The 18,719-nt window shown below is 39.3% G+C and overlaps 1 protein-coding gene across 2 annotated transcripts; it reads right to left on the reverse strand.

Annotated features, from left to right (window-relative positions):
- Positions 1–17,557: 17,557 nt before the first annotated feature.
- Positions 17,558–18,344, reverse strand: LOC308241452 (charged multivesicular body protein 3-like). Of its 2 annotated transcripts, XM_080654880.1 has the most exons (2): positions 18,253–18,344; positions 17,558–18,191 (listed from the first exon to the last, which is right to left on the reverse strand). In XM_080654880.1, the coding sequence occupies exon 2, from the start codon at positions 18,097–18,099 to the stop codon at positions 17,626–17,628; it is 474 nt and encodes a 157-aa protein (XP_080511006.1). In that variant the 5' UTR covers positions 18,100–18,191; positions 18,253–18,344; the 3' UTR covers positions 17,558–17,625. The 2 variants fall into 2 exon arrangements, with proteins under 2 accessions (XP_080511006.1, XP_080511005.1); XM_080654879.1 differs by having other exon boundaries at positions 17,558–18,344.
- Positions 18,345–18,719: the final 375 nt, after the last annotated feature.

Below are 18,719 nucleotides of genomic sequence, written 5' to 3' on the forward strand. Positions count from 1 at the left end.
ATTTATAGATTGCTTTGGGTAGTACGGACATTTTGATGATGTTGATTCTACCAATCCGTGAACATGGTATGTTCTTCCATCTGTTTATGTCTTCCTCTAGCTCTTTTTTCAGTGTCGTGTATTTTTCCACGTATAGGTCTTTTACCTCCTTAGTTAAGTTTATTCCTAGGTATCTTAATTTTTTTGGTGCGATGGTAAATGGGATTGTTTTTTTAGTCTCTCTTTCTCTAAGTTCATTATTGGTGTATAGAAATGCCATAGTTTTCTTGGCATTAATTTTGTATCCTGCTACATTGCCGAATTCTTTATTAAGTCTAGTAATTTTTTGATGGAGTCTTTAGGGTTTTCTCTGTACAGTATCATGTCATCTGCGAATAAGGACAGCTTTACTTCTTCTTTTCCAATTTGGATGCCTTTTATTTCTTCTTCTTGTCTGATCGCAATGGCTAGTACTTCCAGCACTATGTTGAACAGGAGTGGTGAGAGTGGGCATCCCTGTCTTGTTCCTGTTCTTAGGGGAAATGGTTTTAGTTTTTGCCCATTGAGTATGATGTTGGCTGTGGGTTTCTCATATATGGCTTTTATTATGTTCAGGTATGATCCTTCTATTCCCACCTTGCTGAGAGTTTTTATCAAGAAAGGGTGTTGGATTTTGTCAAATGCTTTTTCTGCATCAATTGATATGACTATGTGGTTTTTATCTCTCAATTTGTTTATGTGATGTATCATGTTTATTGATTTGTGAATATTGTACCATCCTTGCATTCCTGGGATAAACCCTACTTGGTCAGGGTGTATGATCTTTCTGATGTACTGCTGGATTCGATTTGCTAGAATTTTGTTGAGGATTTTGGCATCTATATTCATGAGGGATATTGGCCTGTAATTCTCTTTCATTGTGTTATCTTTATCTGGTTTTGGTATTAGGGTGATGCTGGCTTCATAGAAAAAGTTTGGAAGTGTTCCTTCCTCTTGAATTTTCTGGAATAGTCTGAGGAGGATAGGTTTTAGTTCTTCCTTGAATGTTTGGTAAAACTCCCCCATGAAGCTGTCTGGCCCCGGGCTTTTGTTTGCTGGAAGGTTTTTGATGACTGCTTCAATTTCTTCCATAGTTATCAGCCTATTGAGATTTTTAGAATCTTCCTGAGTGAGTTTTGGAAGGTTGTATTTTTCTAGGAATGTGTCCATTTCTTCTAGGTTGTGTAGTTTGTTAGGATAGAGTTGTTCATAGTATTTTTTAACAATCCTTTGTATTTCTGTAGGGTCTGTTGTTATTTCACCTCTTTCATTTCTGATTTTGTTTATTTGGGTCCTCTCTCTTTGCTTCTTGGTGAGCCTGGCTAGAGGTTCATCAATCTTGTTTATCCTTTCGAAGAATCAGCTCTGGTTTTGTTGATCTTTTGTATTTTTTTTTGGTCTCTATGTCATTCATTTCTGCTCTGATCTTTATTATGTCCTTCCTTCTGCTCACTGTGGGCTTTTCTTGTTGCTCTCTTTCTAATTCTCTGAGTTGTTGAGTTAGATGATTTATTACCATTTTTTCTTATTTTTTGAGGTAGGCCTGTAGAGCTATAAACTTCCCTCTCAGGACTGCTTTCATTGTGTCCCATAGCATTTGCATTGTTGTGTTTTTATTGTCATTAGTCTCCAGGATGTTTTTAATTTCTTCTTTGATCTCGTTGATCACCCAATCATTGTTTAATAGCATGCTATTCAGCTTCCAAGTGTTTGAATTTTTTGGAATGTTTTTATTATAGTTTATTTCTAATATTATGCCATTGTGGTCTGAGAAAATGCTTGATATGATTTCAATCTTTTTGAATTTGGGGAGACTTTGCTTGTGACCCAATATGTGGTCTATTTTTGAAAATGTCCCATGTGCACTTGAGAAGAACGTATATTCCGTGGCTTTGGGGTGAAATGCTCTGGAGATGTCAGTTAGGTCCATTTGATCTAGTGCGTCATTTAGAATTGCTGTTTCTTTGCTGATTTTTTGTCTAGAGGATTTATCCAGTGATGTCAGTGGTGTATTAAAGTCTCCTACTATGATTGTATTGTTGTCGATCTCTCCCTTGATATCTTCCAGGAGTTTTTTTTAATGTATTTGGGTGCTCCTGCATTGGGTGCATATATGTTTACCAGAGTTATATCTTCTTGTTGAATTGCTCCCTTTAGTATTATGTAGTGGCCTTCCTTATCTCTTGTTATGGCCTTTACTTTGAGGTCTATTTTATCAGATATAAGTATCACAACCCCAGCTTTTTTCTTATTTCCATTTGCCTGAAAAATGTTTTTCCATCCCTTCACTCTCAGTCTGTGTGAATCCTTGCTCTGAGGTGGGTCTCTTGTAGACAGCAAATATATGGGTCATGTTTTCTTATCCATTCAGCTACCGTATGTCTTTTTATTGGTGCATTTAATCCATTTACGTTTAATGTTATTATTGACAAATACATATTTGTTGTCATATTTTTCCTTAGTGTTTGTATTTCTTTTTGCCTTTCTCTTTCTTCTTTTTACAGCAGTCCCTTTAGCATTTCTTGCATTGCTGGCTTGGTAGTGATAAACTCTCTTAGCGCTTTTTTGTCTGTGAAGCTCCTGATTCCACCTTCAATTTTGAATGATAGCCTTGCTGGGTATTGTATTCTTGGATTCAGACCCTTGCTTTGCATCACTTTATATTTCATTCCATTCCCTTCTGGCCTGGTGTGTTTATGTTGAGAAATCAGTTGATATTCTAATAGGAAATCCCTTGTAGGTAACTTTCTGTTTCTCTCTGGCAGCCTTTAAATTCTTACTTTGTCGTTAGTGTTCGCCAATTTAATTATGATGTGTCTTGGTGTCGGTCTTTTGGGGTTCAACTTGTTTCGGACTCTATGTACTTCTTGGACTTGCATAGTTTTTTTCTTGCCAATTTCAGGGAAGTTTTCTGTCATTATTTCTTCAAACAAGTTTTCTATTCCTTGCTTCTCTTCCTCTCCTTCTGGTAGCCCTATTATTCTAATATTGTTTTGTTTTGCATTGTCCCACAGCTCCCTTAGGCTCTCCTCTTGCTTTTTAAGTCTTCTTTCCAGTTGCTGCTGTGTTTTTTCCTACCTTGTCTTCTAATTCGCTGATGCAGTCCTCAGCCTCTTCTAGTCTACTGTTTAAGCCTTCCAGTGTGTTCTTTTTACAGCTATGTCGTTCTTCATCTCCTCTTGGTTTCTTTTCATGTTGGTGACATTCTCATTCAGCTCCTTATAGTTCTTATTGAGTTGTATGTATTTGTCATTGAGTTGTGTGTATTTGTCATCCATCCGTTTAAACATCCTTATAACCATTACTCTGAATTCTTTCTCTGTTAAGCTGCTAGCCTCAATTTCATTTAACTCCCTTTCTGGTGATTCCTCTTTTTCTTTCCTTTGGGGATTGCTTTTTTGTCTCCCCATGTTTTCCTGTAATGTTTTAATTGTAGATCCAATTGCTTTGCTACCCAGTTTCTTTTGGTGATGGTGCTACTGGTGTAATCTCTCAGTTCTCCTGGGCTTGGTAATTTAGTGTAGCTCCCTACTTGAAGTATTTGGGTTCTCTTGATGTAGGCCTGCGAGCTTGAGAGGCACAACTGCGGTGTCTAGAAGTCAGCAGCCGTGAAGGGGAGTATCCCAATTTTTGCTCTCTTGCACCTTTAATTGAAATCACGCGTGCCCAGTGGGGACTCACAGTGGCACCAAGGAACTGTCTGTCGGTGTGATGTGGCTCAGGGGGCCTGCACTCTGGAATGGTGTGACTGTGATGCCCAGAGTTCTATAGTTATGGGGTGGTCAGACTCAGCTTTCGCTGCTGCACCTGTGGTGGATAGGCACTTACTCCCAGTGGTGCTTCACAGGAGCACCCATGGTAAGTTTGTCAGCAAGGCACACTGAAGCACTCTGAAGGGCCCTGTCAGTGTAGCCGTGTAATTGAAGTGCCTAGCTTCTAAAGATTTATCTTTAGGGCAGATCCTATGGCCTCAGGGAGTATTCAGATTCCATGGTGTATTCAGGATGGAATCTGGGTGTGGCTATATTGGTTGCCTGGAGACTGGAGGGAGGGGCTATCTCTCAGGAGAAAATGACAACAGGGGCTTAGATGTGACTCAGCACCAGACTCGCTTCCACCTCTCCTGGACCGACTGCTGCCTACTCTCCCCAGATTCCACAACTCCACCCCTTCTTCTGCACCTCAGCCACAGGTAAGTGTCTGTATCTGAAAGGTCCTACGAACTAGGTTCAGTGGAGAAAGGCGCAGGCCCCAGCGTGAGGAGGGACCATGTCTCTGCAAGTTCCTCTCTTGCCGGCACTGCGCGGTCCGGCAGCTCTTCAGGGCTGCCTCTGAGCTCAGATCCAAAATCCAGACTCCAAGGTCTAAAATCCCCTACCTCCCGCAGTCCCGTTGACCCTTTTTTTTTTTCAGTCAGACGCTTTGCCTGTCCTCAGGGACGCGGCTTGACGCCATGTAGTTTCTCCCTGACCTTCTGGCAAAGAGGTCCGGCAGATTCTACTGCCTAGATCTTTGATTTTACCTTTATCGAGGGGGATCTCTGCCCATTTGGGCTGCAAACTGTCTCACCAGCTGCGCCTCCTTCGCCAATTCGGGCTGGATTCCACTCGTTTCAGCTGCTCCCTCTATTTGCTCCGGGACAAGGCTCAGGACACGTCTGTCTATTCCGCCACCATTTTGTCAAAATTCAGCAGCACTCTTTATAAGAGCTCAAATCCAAATGTGTATCAACAGTACCATGGATAAGTAAATTGTGGATATTTAATGTGACAGCAAGAAGACTATATGATCAATAAACTCATGCAAAGGTCAGAATGAATCTCATAAACATAATTTAGAGTGATCCAAATAGGTACATATCAAATGATTCCATTTATAGATTCATTTGATATATATTTCATTTACAGACAGCACAAAACCAGATAAAATGAACCCATGCTATATACTCTGGGGGCTGTGGTTACAGTAGGAGAGCATGAGGGGCTCTTGGAATCCTGAAATGTTTAGTTTCTTGAGCTAGTGATGGTTACAGAGCAGTTTTAAATTTGCGAAAGTTTATTAAGTTGTATACCTACAATATACACACTTACAATTTTCTATGTACGTGTAAAGGAAACCTAACTTGTGTGTTTCCTCTGTCAATGTAGAAAGAACATCCAAACCTGTAAAGATTTTTTTTTTTCATTTTAAAATGTGTTTTTTAAGAAAATTTTTTTATAAGAGTTTGAGACAAAACTGACAATTGCCAGGAAGCAAGATCTCAAATGCTTGGGTGAATGACGGTTTGCATTTCTTTTTTCTTTCTTTTTTTTTTTTTGGTTAATTCTCACAGGAGGATATTTTTTCTATTGGTTTTTAGAGACTCTCGAAAGGGGGAGAGAGAGAGAGAGAGAGAGAGAGAGAGAGAGAGAGAGAGAATCATCCTATTGGTGTCCTTGACCAGAAATCAAACCTGAGACCCTTCAGTGGGAGGGCCAGTGCTCTAACCATTGAGCAAACACACCAGCCAGGTTTTCAGTTTCTTTTATGCATTTGAAATTAAGGAGGGAGTGTAAGGAAGATTACAAGAAGGTGGAAGAAAGCAAAGTGGAGATTGGATTACAGGACAGTTACAATTATGTACTCTTAAAGGTGGTTACATTTTAGGAGGAGGGGTCTGAACAAAGGCATTTCAAAGGTGTGTTCATCTAGATCAGTGGTTCTCAACCTTCCTAATGCTGCGACCCTTTAATACAGTTCCTCATGTTGTGGTGACCCCCAACCATAAAATTATTCTCGTTGCTACTTCATAACTGTAATTTTGCTACTGTTATGAATCATAATGTAAATATCTGATATGCAAGATGTCTTAGGTGACCCCTGTGAAAGGGTCGTTTGACCCCCAAAGGGGTCACAACCCACAGGTTGAAAACCGCTGATCTAGATGCACAGAAACAATGATCAGGCTTACTTAAGGTAAAGATAAGCCCTTTACTAAAAAGGTTACATGCTGGGGCGAGACTACCCACTATGACCTGCCCAGTTAGGAATTTATGATTTATTACAGCACCCCTCTCTCAGCCACAAAATCCACCCTCCTTCTGTGCAGCATAGGTTAAAAGCCCTTTACCCAGCTACAGAGATGGTAAACATTGCCCCTGGCTGTATTTACTGTGTTTTCCTTTCTAAATCTAAGCCAACAGTAAATAACTTAATAAAGATGAACTCAGAATTGAAATTCGCTGTGTAAAAAGAATGTCATTTGTTTAGAGAGAGGTTAATATGCTGCATGTGGGGCAAAGTTGCAGCTGATTGTCACTCTTCCTTTTGTCTGTTTACTCCCATGTGTCCAATCCAGTGTGAGTAAGGCAACACTGGGAGCTGGCTGTAATTTTATCTTCCTTCTGGAAGTCCTTTATAATGTGAAGATAATGAATAGAGCTGTGGTTAAACTCATTACCAGGAGCAGTCAATATTTGTTTTCCTGTGGAGCTTTTGGTGATTACATTAACGGAACAGAGAATTTTCTTGAACTGCAAATCTGTCAATATATTAGCAATTTTAAGGTTAGAAGTCTCTAAGCAGTAAAGATGTTGAATTTTGTGTTATTTTTAAAGTGCCATCTCTGCAAAAGAACAAGAAAATTTCAACTTAAAATATAAGACTAAATAAATTGCTCAATTACATGTTTTAAATTAATTTGCTAACTCTCACAGGTGAAACTTTCTTAACACTGTAAGTACATAAAGTATCAAATATGAAAATTTAATACAAAAACACGAATACTATGGGGTTGATTCTCTTCAACATTACTAAGCTTAATTTTAAGTCCTTTTGAGGATAACGTTGTTTTTCAACTTTAAAAAAATGTCATGTCCAGTAATATGGGGAGATATTATTTAACCAAATAAGACTGCATAATGACCGGAGATATTAGCCGAGGTGCTGACTATATTATTGTCTGGGGCACCAATGAATCTTTTGTTTGGTTACGTATTTCGGAACAAGTTTTCTAGGTTGAATGGTGTGTGTGTGTTTAACTTTGTTTTTCAAAGTGGCTGTACCATTCTGGATTCCCATGAGCAATGTATGAGTCCAGTTCTGCATCCTCACTAGTACAAGGAATCACCAGCTTTTAAATGTCAGCATTTCTAACAGGCATGTAGTGGTATCTCCTTGTGGTTTTAATATGCATTTCCCTAATGCCTAATGATGTTGAGAATTTTTTTATGTACTTGTCATCTTTATATCTTTATTTAAGTGTCTATACATATGTCTGGCCCATTTCTTCATTAAGTTGTTTGATTTCTTAATATTGAATTTGGAAAGTGCTTATCTATATCCTTGATGCACTGCTTTATCATTTGTGTGGTTTACAAATATTTTATCTGGCCTATGGCTTGTCTTTTTATTTTCTTAACAGCACTTTTGGAAGAGTAGAAGTTTTAAGTGGCAATAAAGTTTAGTTTATCAATTTTCTTCTTTGATGGATCATGATTTTGGTCATCTTAGAAGCCTGCCTAACCGAAAGTCGTGGGTTTTTCTCAAGGTGACCATAGTTGTTAGAGATTACTTCCAAGGCAAAGAGAAAATTTTATTAGGCAAGGTTAAGCATATCAAGCATCTTTTCATGTGCTTATCAAGCACTTGTGTATTTTCTTTAGAAAGAATCCTATTTAGATCCAGGCTCATTTTAAAATTGGTTTGTCTTTTTATCATTAAGTTATGAGGTGTTTGCTTGTTTGTTTTTTACTATGTCCTAAACAGAGTCTATTATCAGATAAATGCTTTGCAAATATTTTCTCCTATTCTGTGTGTTGGTGTTGTCTTTTCATTTTCTCGATGATGTCTTTGAAAGTGAAAAGTTTTAAAATTTGAAGTCCAATTGATCTATTTTCTTTTGCTTTTAAAATTATAGATTTAATTTCTTTAATAGATTGAGGACTGAGCAATCTCTTTCATTTTGAGTGAGTTTTGCCAGTTTGTATCTTTCTTTTTCATATTTATATATATTTTTATTGATTTTAGAAAGGAAGAGAAAGGGAGAGAGAGATAGGAACATCAATGGTGAGAGAGAATCATTGATCAGCTGTCTCTTGCACACCCCACACTGGGGATTGAGCCCACAATCTAGGCATTTGCCCTGACCAAGAATCTAACTGTGACCTCCTGGTTTATAGGTCGATGCTCAACCACTGAGCCATTCTGGCCAGGCCAGTTTGTATCTTTCAAAAGCTTTTTCATTTCATCTAAATTGTAAAGTTTATGGGATTGGAATTGTTTGTAGGATCTTTTTATTATTGTTTAATAACTATAGCATGTATAGTGATATCCTCTATTTTATTCCTTTTCTCTAGGTCAGTCTGTTTAGAGGTTTATCAAGTTTTTTATTTTTTGACTTAAACTTATTTAATAGGGGATTTCCTTTTGCTTCCATATATAGTTCTTTATTTTAGATATCCCATGTTTTTTGTTCAGTATTGAATAATAGAACATAATCTAAATCCATAGATACAGGAACTACTATTCATATAGTTTCAAAGCTGAAGTTGATGGTACATTTGTACCTAATCTGAGTGGCTCTCAACAGCATGGGTTTTAAATTCTCACAAGCAGTAGTTCTCGGATATGCCTGGGTGTAGTGTACTACTAAGTTCCTGATATTAAGCTTTTGATTGCTGAGGCATCTATCTTGAAAGATATCCATCTCAAATAAACATATTGCCAGCTGAACACAGCTACCAGCCAAACAACCAGATAAGGCACCAGGCTGGTTATACCTCAGAGGCATTTGAAAAAGAGGATTACTCTGGCATTTCAAAGGTGCATTACCTAGAAGCATAAGCACAATGGACAGGGCTGGCTTAAGGCAAGATAAACCTTTTACTAAAGAAGTTATAGGCTTAGGGCATGACTAACCATCATGACCTGCCCAGTTAAGAATATATAATTAGTTCACCCCCGTAAGAATTACTTTCTCTAGGACCCCCTTTTCATCCACAATAGGTAGGTGTTTTCCCCCATTCTAGCTTCTTTCAATATTTTCTTTTTGTCTTTGTTTTTCTACAGTTTAGATATGATATGCCTACATGTAGATTTATTAGTATTTATCCTGCTTTGTATTCTCTGAGCTCCCTGGATCTTTGATTTGGTGTCTGACATTAATTTTGGAAAATTCTCAGCCAATATTTCTTTAAATATTTCTTCTGTTCCTTTTTCCCTCTCTTCTCCTTTTGCGATTCCCATTAAACCTACGTTTCACCTTCAATAAGTATCTCACAGTTCTTCTTCTCCCTCCCTACCCCCTTCAGTCTTTTTCTCTTTGCTTTTCAATTTGGGAAGTTTCTATTGACATATCTTCAAGGTTACTGATTCTTTCCTCAGCTGTGTTCAGTCTACTGATAAGTTCATCAAAGGCATTCTTCATTTCTGTTAGTCAGATATAATTAATCAGATAAAAGTACTGGTGTAAATATAGTGGGAAGTTTTGTGTTTATCTGGTTAGGAGGTCAGCATGTATACCTGTCTCTTCCCCAGGGGGTAGAAATATTTTTTCTTCCATTCCCCCAGCTCTAATAGATCTTCACCTGTGTTCCAAGGGCAACGGATTGTTATCCCCAGTATGTGACTGGGGCCTCCTGAATGGTGAATTTAATTTTGCTAAGATGCTGGCAAGTAGAAAACAACCAGTTGTATTGCTGGTAATCTTCACTGGGATGCCAACTGGGATTGTACTGACATTTTCTAGGAAGTTGACTTCTGAGAGTTACTCTCTGCGGTGCTGGCAAGACTTGCTAGGAAGTCACCTGTAGGCAGTTGCTGGAACTCATTTGGAGGCTGCCCTGTGGGTAGGTGGCCAAACTTACTAGGAAATCACTCTTTGGAATGCCAGCAAAACTCACTGAGAAGTACCCTATGCCTATCTAACTTGCTACTGGTAGTTGTGTGTAGCAGTAACAAAACAAAACAAAACAAAACACACTTGAAGTGCCTTTCTGCACTTCTTCCTGCAATGTCCCTCCACTGCCCTCTATTGGCAAAGCTTAATATAGTGCAACTAGCAAAGGAAAGTATTCACAGGATCTACATTACAACAATGGGCAAAGTTGATATTACAACTCAGGGCAAAGAAGGATGAACTTGGAGCTGAAAGGCAATAACTTGATAACTATCACAACTTCCTATTGCACATAGAATATATTAGAATTCTTTACCACGGTCCACAAGCCCCTGCAATGATCTACCCTCTACCTATTTCTTCACCCTTATTGTCATGATACTCTGCCTACTTTACATGGCTCCAGCTGTCCTCTCTGTTATTTGAACACGTCAAGCTCTTCTTACCTTAGAGCCCTTGCCTTTGTTAAACCCAATGCTTGGAACAATCTCCCCTCAGACCTTTGTGTAACTAGCTCTCTATTCAGATTTGAGCCTTTGTTAAATACCACCTCCTCATTTGGTTTTCCTTGACCACATAATCTGAAATAGAGCTCAAATGTCTCCAATGCCTTCTGCTGTTTTTTTGTTTGGTATCTCCATAGTACTTACCACTGTTATCTTTTTTCACTTTTTACTACATTCCTTTGTCCCTGACCACATAATATAAGCCAAATGAGAGAGGACCCTGATCCATGTTACACACCACCAACAGGAGTGCCAGGCATGCAGTAAGTGCACAAAAAATAGTTGGTGAGTGATTGAATGGCCTTTCATAGCTGAAGACACTGAGCCTCAGAGAGATAAAGTGACTTCCCCAAGAACACATTCAACAAGAGCCAGAGCTTTGCCTGTGTCATGTAAAGCATGGAGTTACTTAGTGGGCCCTGGTCTATGGCAACATCAGTCTGTGAGAATAAATATGTGAGCTGCTGCTTCTTCTTTTTTAATCCTCTCTTGAGGATATTTTTCCATTGATTTTTAGAGAGAGTGGAAGAGAGAGGGAAAGACAGAGAGAAATATCTATGTGAGAGAAACACATTGATTGGTTGGTTGCCTCCTGCATGTGCCCCAAACCAGGGCCTGGGCAGGGGAGGAGCCTGCCACCGAGGTATACGCCCTTGACCAGAAATGAACCCTGGGACCCTTGGGTCAGCAGGCCAACACTCTATCCACTGAGCTAAACTGGCTAGGGCTGTGAGCTGCTTTTTGAAAGTTTGGGACAATATAGAGGAGAACTGGAGGGTATCCATGGTGAGTAAATGTTGAGAGAACATCACAGAATGTTTTTAGGGGGCTGGAAAATTGGAGTAAGGATTCATGATGAGGATACTTTATTGGGTTAGAAAGTTAGGCTGGAGCTAGATTATGATGGGCCTGGGCATTTGGACCTGACTGTTCACAACAGATGACTAGTCTTCAGGTTCTCTTAAAGAAACATAGGGAAGAAATCAGGAGCTCTCCTGAGAAATTTGGCATTAACTCATGGACTTACCAGCCAGAAAGAATGAGGCAGAGTAAATTAATGTACTGAGTCTAGTTAGAATAATTGGTTCAGGTGAGAGTGACCATTAGGAACAATTAGCCAAAGAGTATGTGTGTGTTTGCCCTTGTGTAGTTCTATGGTACATAATAACCTTTCTAACTGGGCTAGGCTGACTTATCTGGGACCCATCAAAATCAGCTCCCATGGGCACCCCAACTTTATATCAGTAAGCAAACACTGTATTCATTCTCATTCTCATTCCTCTCTTAGACCCCAAGGATTATTGCTCTGAGCCAGCGTTGCTGAAATGGAGAGACCCATGCATGACCTGTGCACTGAGCACACAGCAGTGATATTTGTTATGAGATTAGGTCAGAGCTAGCCAGAAAGTCTTCTTAAGTGTGTCATGCAGTCAACAAAATGAAAAAGGTTTATTTGGTGCTTGGCAAGGTGGAATTTTCCCCTCTCTGTCTGGCTGTCCCTTTTTACCCTCCCTCAGGCATCCTTTCCCCTAAATTCTAGTCCATAATTTTTATTTGTAACTCTTCAAATTCCACTGAGCCACTAGATGAGCATATATCTCTTTAAACAATAGCAATATATTTCAACCTCTTGTTGTTCTAATGCTGGCATTTTAATAGCCCAAGAGAGACTGAAATAACTACTCCCACCTCACTGCCATTACCAAGGAGATCACGTATAATTTCCGTGATTTATGGTAAGTCCCTCGTGGTGAAAGCACAAAAGCCAGAGACCAAAAAAAAACCTGGCAGTTACATATTTGAAATAGGATATTGCTTATGATTGGCTGGTTCTTTCTAACAATAAATTAAAGTTGGTGTTTTGTTGCTTACATCTATTAGTTCTAATTCTGCCCAGAGAGGCAACTCAGAGCAGCTCTAATCTCATTTCTATGATATGAAAGAGCATATATTAATAATAGCAACTAGCCTAGCCAGTGTGGCTCAGTGATTGAGTGTTAACCTATGAATCAGGAAGTCATGGTTCGATTCCTGCTCAGGGCATATGCCTGGGTTGCAGGTTTGATCCCCAGTGTGGGGTGTGCAGGAGGCAGCCAATCAATGATTCTCTCTCATCATTGATGTTTCTATATCTCTCTCCTTCTTCCTTCTCTGAAATATATATATATATATATATATATATATATATATATATATATTAAAAAAATAGCAACTATTAGCAACCTTGATGATGTTGTAAATGAATAGTGTAAATCCCAAGGAAGGGCCCTTTCCAATCTTTTGCTCACTTCCTAAATAAGCAAATAGAGGGAAATTTCTGATTCTAGTCATGATGGTGTACCACTGATAATCCAAAGTTGCTTATGACTTTACAATTAATATTTTTTAAATATATTTTTATTGATCTCAGAGAGGAAGGGAGAGGGAGGGAGAGATAGAAACATCAATGATGAGAGAGAATCATTGATCAGCTGCCTCCTGCATGCCCCCTACTGGAGATCCAGCCTGCAACCCAGGCATGTGCCCTGACCAGAAATCCAACCATGATCTCCTGGTTCATAGGTCGACACTCAACCACTGAGCCATGCTGGCTGGGCTGCAATTAATATTTATAATGAAAACTCCTATGACTGTGTGATAGGATTTAAACTCTATGTGAAAACTTAAATAATGACTATTCTTGATATTTAATTGAGTGTTTTCTCTATCCAAGCAATAGGATTGGGAGAAGGGTCTTACCCTTATTTCAAAAATGCTAATTTTTTGGGGTAATAATTAATTAATTTAAAATACTTATAAAGGACTATTTGAGAATTCAGAAACCCAAGCACAAGAAGGATTTGATTCAGTGCTCTCCACCTGAAGATGGAGGGAGCCATGTGGCAAGGAATGTGGGCAGCTCTAGGAGCCAAGAGTGGTTCCCAGCTGACAGTCATCTGGGAGAGGCAGACCTCGGGCCTACAATCAAGAGGATCTGAATTCCACCAACAACAGAAACAAGCTGGAAAGCAAATATTTCACCAGGGCCTCCAGACAACACCTTAATTTTAACCTTGCAATACCCTGAGCAGAGAATCCAACCATGCTGTGACAGACTTCTGACCTACAGAACTGTGAGCTACTAAAGGGGTATTGTTTGAAGCCACTGAGTTTGTGGTCATCTGTTAGGCAGACATAGAAAACTAATGTGCTGTGCTTAAAAGTGTGTAGAGAAACTGATGCATTAATTTATTGCCAGTTGGCATATAAATAGATATAATCTCTATGGAGGGCAAATTAGCAATATCTATGAAAATTAGTTGTTTATCCGTTTGACCCAGGAACTCCACATTCAAGGATTAATTCTACAGATATATTCACTTGTGTGCAAGATGATCTCTAAACAGTATACATTGCAGCATTGTTTTGTTTTCTAGTATACCTCAACACATAGGTGTGCTAAGTGTTGAGGTATACTAGAAAACCTAAATATCTATCAATAGTATTCTAGCCAAATATGTGAGGGTGTGGCCCCCAGAATGAGGCAACTCCAAAAGACTAATACAGAAAGAGCTCCAGGAATTTTTATTTTTGTAAAAATGTAAGGTTTAGGTAATATATAGAATATTACTATTTATGTGGGACCAAAAAATATATAATCAGATGTTAGTAGATGCACAGAATATTTCTGGAAGAGACACAAGAAACTGGTCCCAAAGGTTGCCTTTAGGGAGGGAACCACCGGATGACTAGAGGACAGAAGAAGGAGGAAGACTGTTGTCTTTGGAGAACAAAGGACGTGTATGTGTTATTTGTTCAGAAAGTGAGTACAAACAAAAGGACACAATTAGCTCTGCCCTTGTGTGTACTTGAAGAGAATAAAACTATACTTCTTTAAAGGAAGGGAAGAGCCTGGTTAGTGTGGTGCAGTGGTTGAGCCTTGACCCATGAACCAGGAAGTCACGGTTTGATTTCTGGTCAGGGCACATGCCCGGGTTGTGGACTTCATCCCCAGTGTGGGGAGTGCAGAAGGCAGCTGATCAATGATTTTCACTCATAATTGATGTTTCTCTCTCTCCCTTCCTCTCTGAAATCAATAAAACAATATATTGAAGGGGGAAAAAAAAGACTATTTGAAATTAAGTATGGTAAATAAAGGGGATGATTAAAACACCTGATAATCGTTTGGGGACAAAAAAATAGGGTATGAGTAAAAATGGAGACAGTCTTCCTTAACGTGGTTCAAAACAGCTTCTGAAAGCAATTCACTCAGAGGAGCTCCAAATGTGTTTTAATAAATGGCAATAAAGAAGACAGTACTCATGATGATTGGTAATCAAGAAATCCTGGATTAAAGAGCTACTTGTTTTATAATCAAATTTTCCCTGCTGCTATAAAAGTTTCTATTTGTGTATTGTTTTGATCACCCTTAATTTACCTCGATGCAAACAGAAGCATACTTTAGGCAAGATCCATTATTACTCAATGATTGTTTATTGAGCACCTTGTCTGTGCCAGGCACTCAGGGTAAGATGGACAACAGGTGGACTTGGTCCCTGACCTAACAGATCTACGGTAAGAATGGGGTAATGAGTTCAGAGTATGAAAAAACAAAAAGCAAATCTTTGAGGCAAACTGATTGGAAACCACTAATATTGGTTAAATATGCCCACATTTTGAGTTGAATTTTTACTTTTTCCAAAACATTATCTTGACAACATTATAGTCCCAGGGAGTATTAGGAAATGAAATTGTGGCAGGCCTCGTGCCTTTATAATGTTTACATTGCCTATGACCTTTGCGCGTGAATGTTTTTGCCCACTTGGCCAGTTGAAAAGTGACCCAGTTGTCCTGCTATTCCGAAAGACCTTTGAAAGAATCTTTGATGGACAAACAGAATCATGCCTTCAAGAAGGATCTACTTACAAACAAAATTCTACAGTGTTATACTTTTAAGCAAGAAATGTAAACCAAAGTTGAAAAAAAAAAGCAGTAGTAAGGAAACGAGTTGAACTTTTAACTTTTAGAGGAAACTTCCCATATTAGGAATTTAACATTGAGATTTTTTTGCTTTGATTTAATGATGTAAAAAGCTAGACTGCACTAGTTCATTCAACAACTATTTATTGAGCATCTACCATATGCCAAACACTGTGCTATGTGTTGAGGTATACTAGAAAACAAGATGGAACTGATATGTTATACTTTAATACATAACTACAAATTTTGAGGAAATAATGGGAGAAAAATGGAAGAGTTCTATGAAAGCATAGGACATAGAAACCAAATGCAAAGTAGACAGAAAAGGCTCCATGGAGAAGTGATACCTGTAAGCAGAGACCTAAAGGATGAGGAGAAAATGGTCTCCTCAAGAGTGAGGGGAAGAGAGTCCCAGGCAGTAGGAGCAACATGGGGGACAGAATATATTTTGACTTTAATAAATTTCATATTGTGAAAAATTTCCAAAGTCCAAAATAGAAACTCAGCATCCCATGATATTAGAAAACCTCACCACTTCATTTTAGACTGTAACTTCAAAGAGGTAGATTTCATCTCTCTGGCTTGTAAACAAAATGCCCCAAACACTTCCCCAATGTTTGAGGTCAGTTTGCAATTGCTCTTTTTCGTTTTCCCAAATGAACTTGCAGACTTTAGTAACATAGTAAAACATTTTTTTTTCTGCCTTTGTAAATAAATACACTACTATGAACTCTGATTCAAAAGATCAAACAAAGAGCAACGTGGGCTTTCAAAACATCATGTATTAAGAGGTATTACGAAACATTCATTTAAAAAAAGAAATAAAATCAATTCACCAATGGCATGCTAGTGTGAGGTAGCAACTCAGACCAGCAACTGCAATTCTTAAACAGGGCTGTTATTTGGGAGAAAGGGCAAAGGTGTGCAGTGGTAAAAAAATGTAACATGGGGTCATGCAGTTATTCCATTTCCCTTCTCTTCAACTAACTCGGTTCTTCTGGGTCATGTAGCAGTGGTATGATTGATGCCAAAGTCACCTACTTAACAATATGAAGAGTGCCCACCAGGCTGGGATTGCAAATAGTCCTTTACCTTATCAGACTTCTGGAAAGGGTGTGCCCTCGAGCCCAGTGGGGAGTGGGTAAGATGGTGATGGTGGCGCTGTGCACCCTCACCTCACTGCTACGGCTCAGAACATGGGTCCCACTGGTCCGTCAGCACCGGATGGAAGGAAGCACATGTTCTTATTCCGAATCTCAACTTTAAAATATTTTAATCCCATGACTCCTCTAGTGCAGTGTAATATATAAATTGACTAAATGCCCCAAGGGATGGAAGGTCAGTCTCTCCTGAGGCTGCTAATTCTCTTTCTGACAGCTGTCATTTTTAAAGGCTCTTGCTCATATTGAGGTAAGGTCCATTTTCCTTTAACTTACACAAAAAGCAGAAATAACACTATCTCTTGAGCACTTTTATGTTCCTGAGCCATGCCAAGGAGCTTCCCAGGCATTGTTTCTAGTGCTCCCAACAACAGTGCCAGGAAAGGATCGCTGTATGCATTTAAGGGGCAAGGAAACTGAGGTACTGTCACACAGCTAAGGGGCTGGATCCAGTCTGGCTGAATATGATGCCTAGGCCTCTTCCTCAACACCATGCATAATTCTTCTCTCAAATTAGTGTATATGAAGGAATTTCTTAAATTTTTTCCTCTCAGTTTCCTCATATCTCATATGACATGCTTTTAAATGCTCTCAAGATAAATTGTGACTATATCTTTACAAGAGGTATATATAGTTGAATATAAAAGTTATTGATCCCCAGAAAACTTCATACAATATTCCATTTGAGATGTGAGCATCGCAAAGAGACTTCCTTGAGTCTTTTATTTTTTTTTATTTTTTATTTTTTGTTAAAGCAGAAATTTATTAAAATCCATTCATATAGTGTTTTCCAGACAAAAAAATGTACAGAGTCCTCAACATCAGGCAATGAACTCTATTCTCAGAAGTGTTTTGCAAGAAGATCAAATTCTTGCCCTCCCTCCAAAAAGATTCCTCCGTTTCTACTCCTGTAAATGATGCATTACATCACGTCCCCAGAACAATCCCAAAACCTCTGCAGAGAGTGAAGAAAACCTTCTCCAGAATGCAAAGCTTCCTCACAGAGGTGTAGTGCAAGAGATACACAAATAGCGGCCGTTCAGCGGAGTGTGCGCACACCTGGCGGGCTGGCCATGGGAGAGCTTCAGGGCGCAGCTGGGCGGGCCTAGCTGCGTAGTGTGGCCAGCCGCGACTGCATGGCCTCGAGCACCTCCTCCTCCTCCTCCTCCTCCTCCTCTGAGGCGGCCGTGGCTCCTGGAGGTTCAGGCTCTGGAAGGGCATCAGTCACTTTACTAGGTGCTTTGCCCAAGGCCCCTGCTGTAATTTCAAACAAAATTTTGTCAATTTCCATTTCTGCTGCTTCTACCATTTCTTCCTGGTCTTCCATACTTTCAAAGGTGTCCTCCAACATCTTTTCTATGATCCCTGCCTTCATCATCTCTTTGGACAGCTCCCGCATGGTGGCCTGGATTTCTGGGATCTTCACAAGAGTCTGCATGGCCTTCATCACTTCTGTGCTCTTCTGCAGGGAACCAGCCACTCGCAAAACCGCCAGCTGGTTCTTCATCCCCATGAGCACAGAGTTCATGTGAGCTTTGGATGCATAGAGCTTGCTTACAGCCTTCCTTGACCTGATCATTTCCTTGGCCAGGACCACACAGACGTCTTTCTGACCCTTCTTGGCAGCGTCTTTCACAGATCGTTTCACTTTTTCTTCTTCTCTTTGAATATCTCTTATTTGCCTGTCAACAACTCTCATTTCCTTTCTTATCTTCAATGACCACTCATTGACCAGCTCTTTGGGCGGCTTCTCCTGGGTTTTTCCAAACAGCCCCATGGCTTATTGAACTCGTCTTGCCCCTTCCGGCTTTTCGTTCCCTGCGCCCAGGCCTTGAGTCTTTTATTAATGGCATTTGTTTTTAAGCAACAACAGTAGCTTAATTAGTTAAGACATGGACTTAGGTTTGAACACTGACAAGCTGTTGAACTCTGGGCATTTTACTTCCAAAATAATTAGTTTTCTTACCTATAACATGTGGATGATGATGATGATGATAATGCCTACTTTTGAGAATTGTTGTGAGACTGGACATAATATATATAAAGAACTTAGTACAGTGTTGAGCACTATGCTCAATAAATTGTAATTATTATTACCATCATCATCATCATTTCTATATTGCAATAAGCCAAAATCTCTGTGATTGTTGACAAGTTACATTTCCCCTTTACCATGTTTGTAAATTTGAATTTTTTTAG

The sequence above is a fragment of the Plecotus auritus genome, assembly GCF_963455305.1.
Source record: "Plecotus auritus genome assembly, chromosome: 2".
Classification (NCBI taxonomy): domain Eukaryota; kingdom Metazoa; phylum Chordata; class Mammalia; order Chiroptera; family Vespertilionidae; genus Plecotus; species Plecotus auritus.

Excerpts from the sequence above, each read along its gene's own strand:
- LOC308241452 (XM_080654879.1), bottom strand. The coding sequence starts at position 18,297 with ATGGGGCTGTTTGGAAAAACCCAGGAGAAGCCGCCCAAAGAGCTGGTC.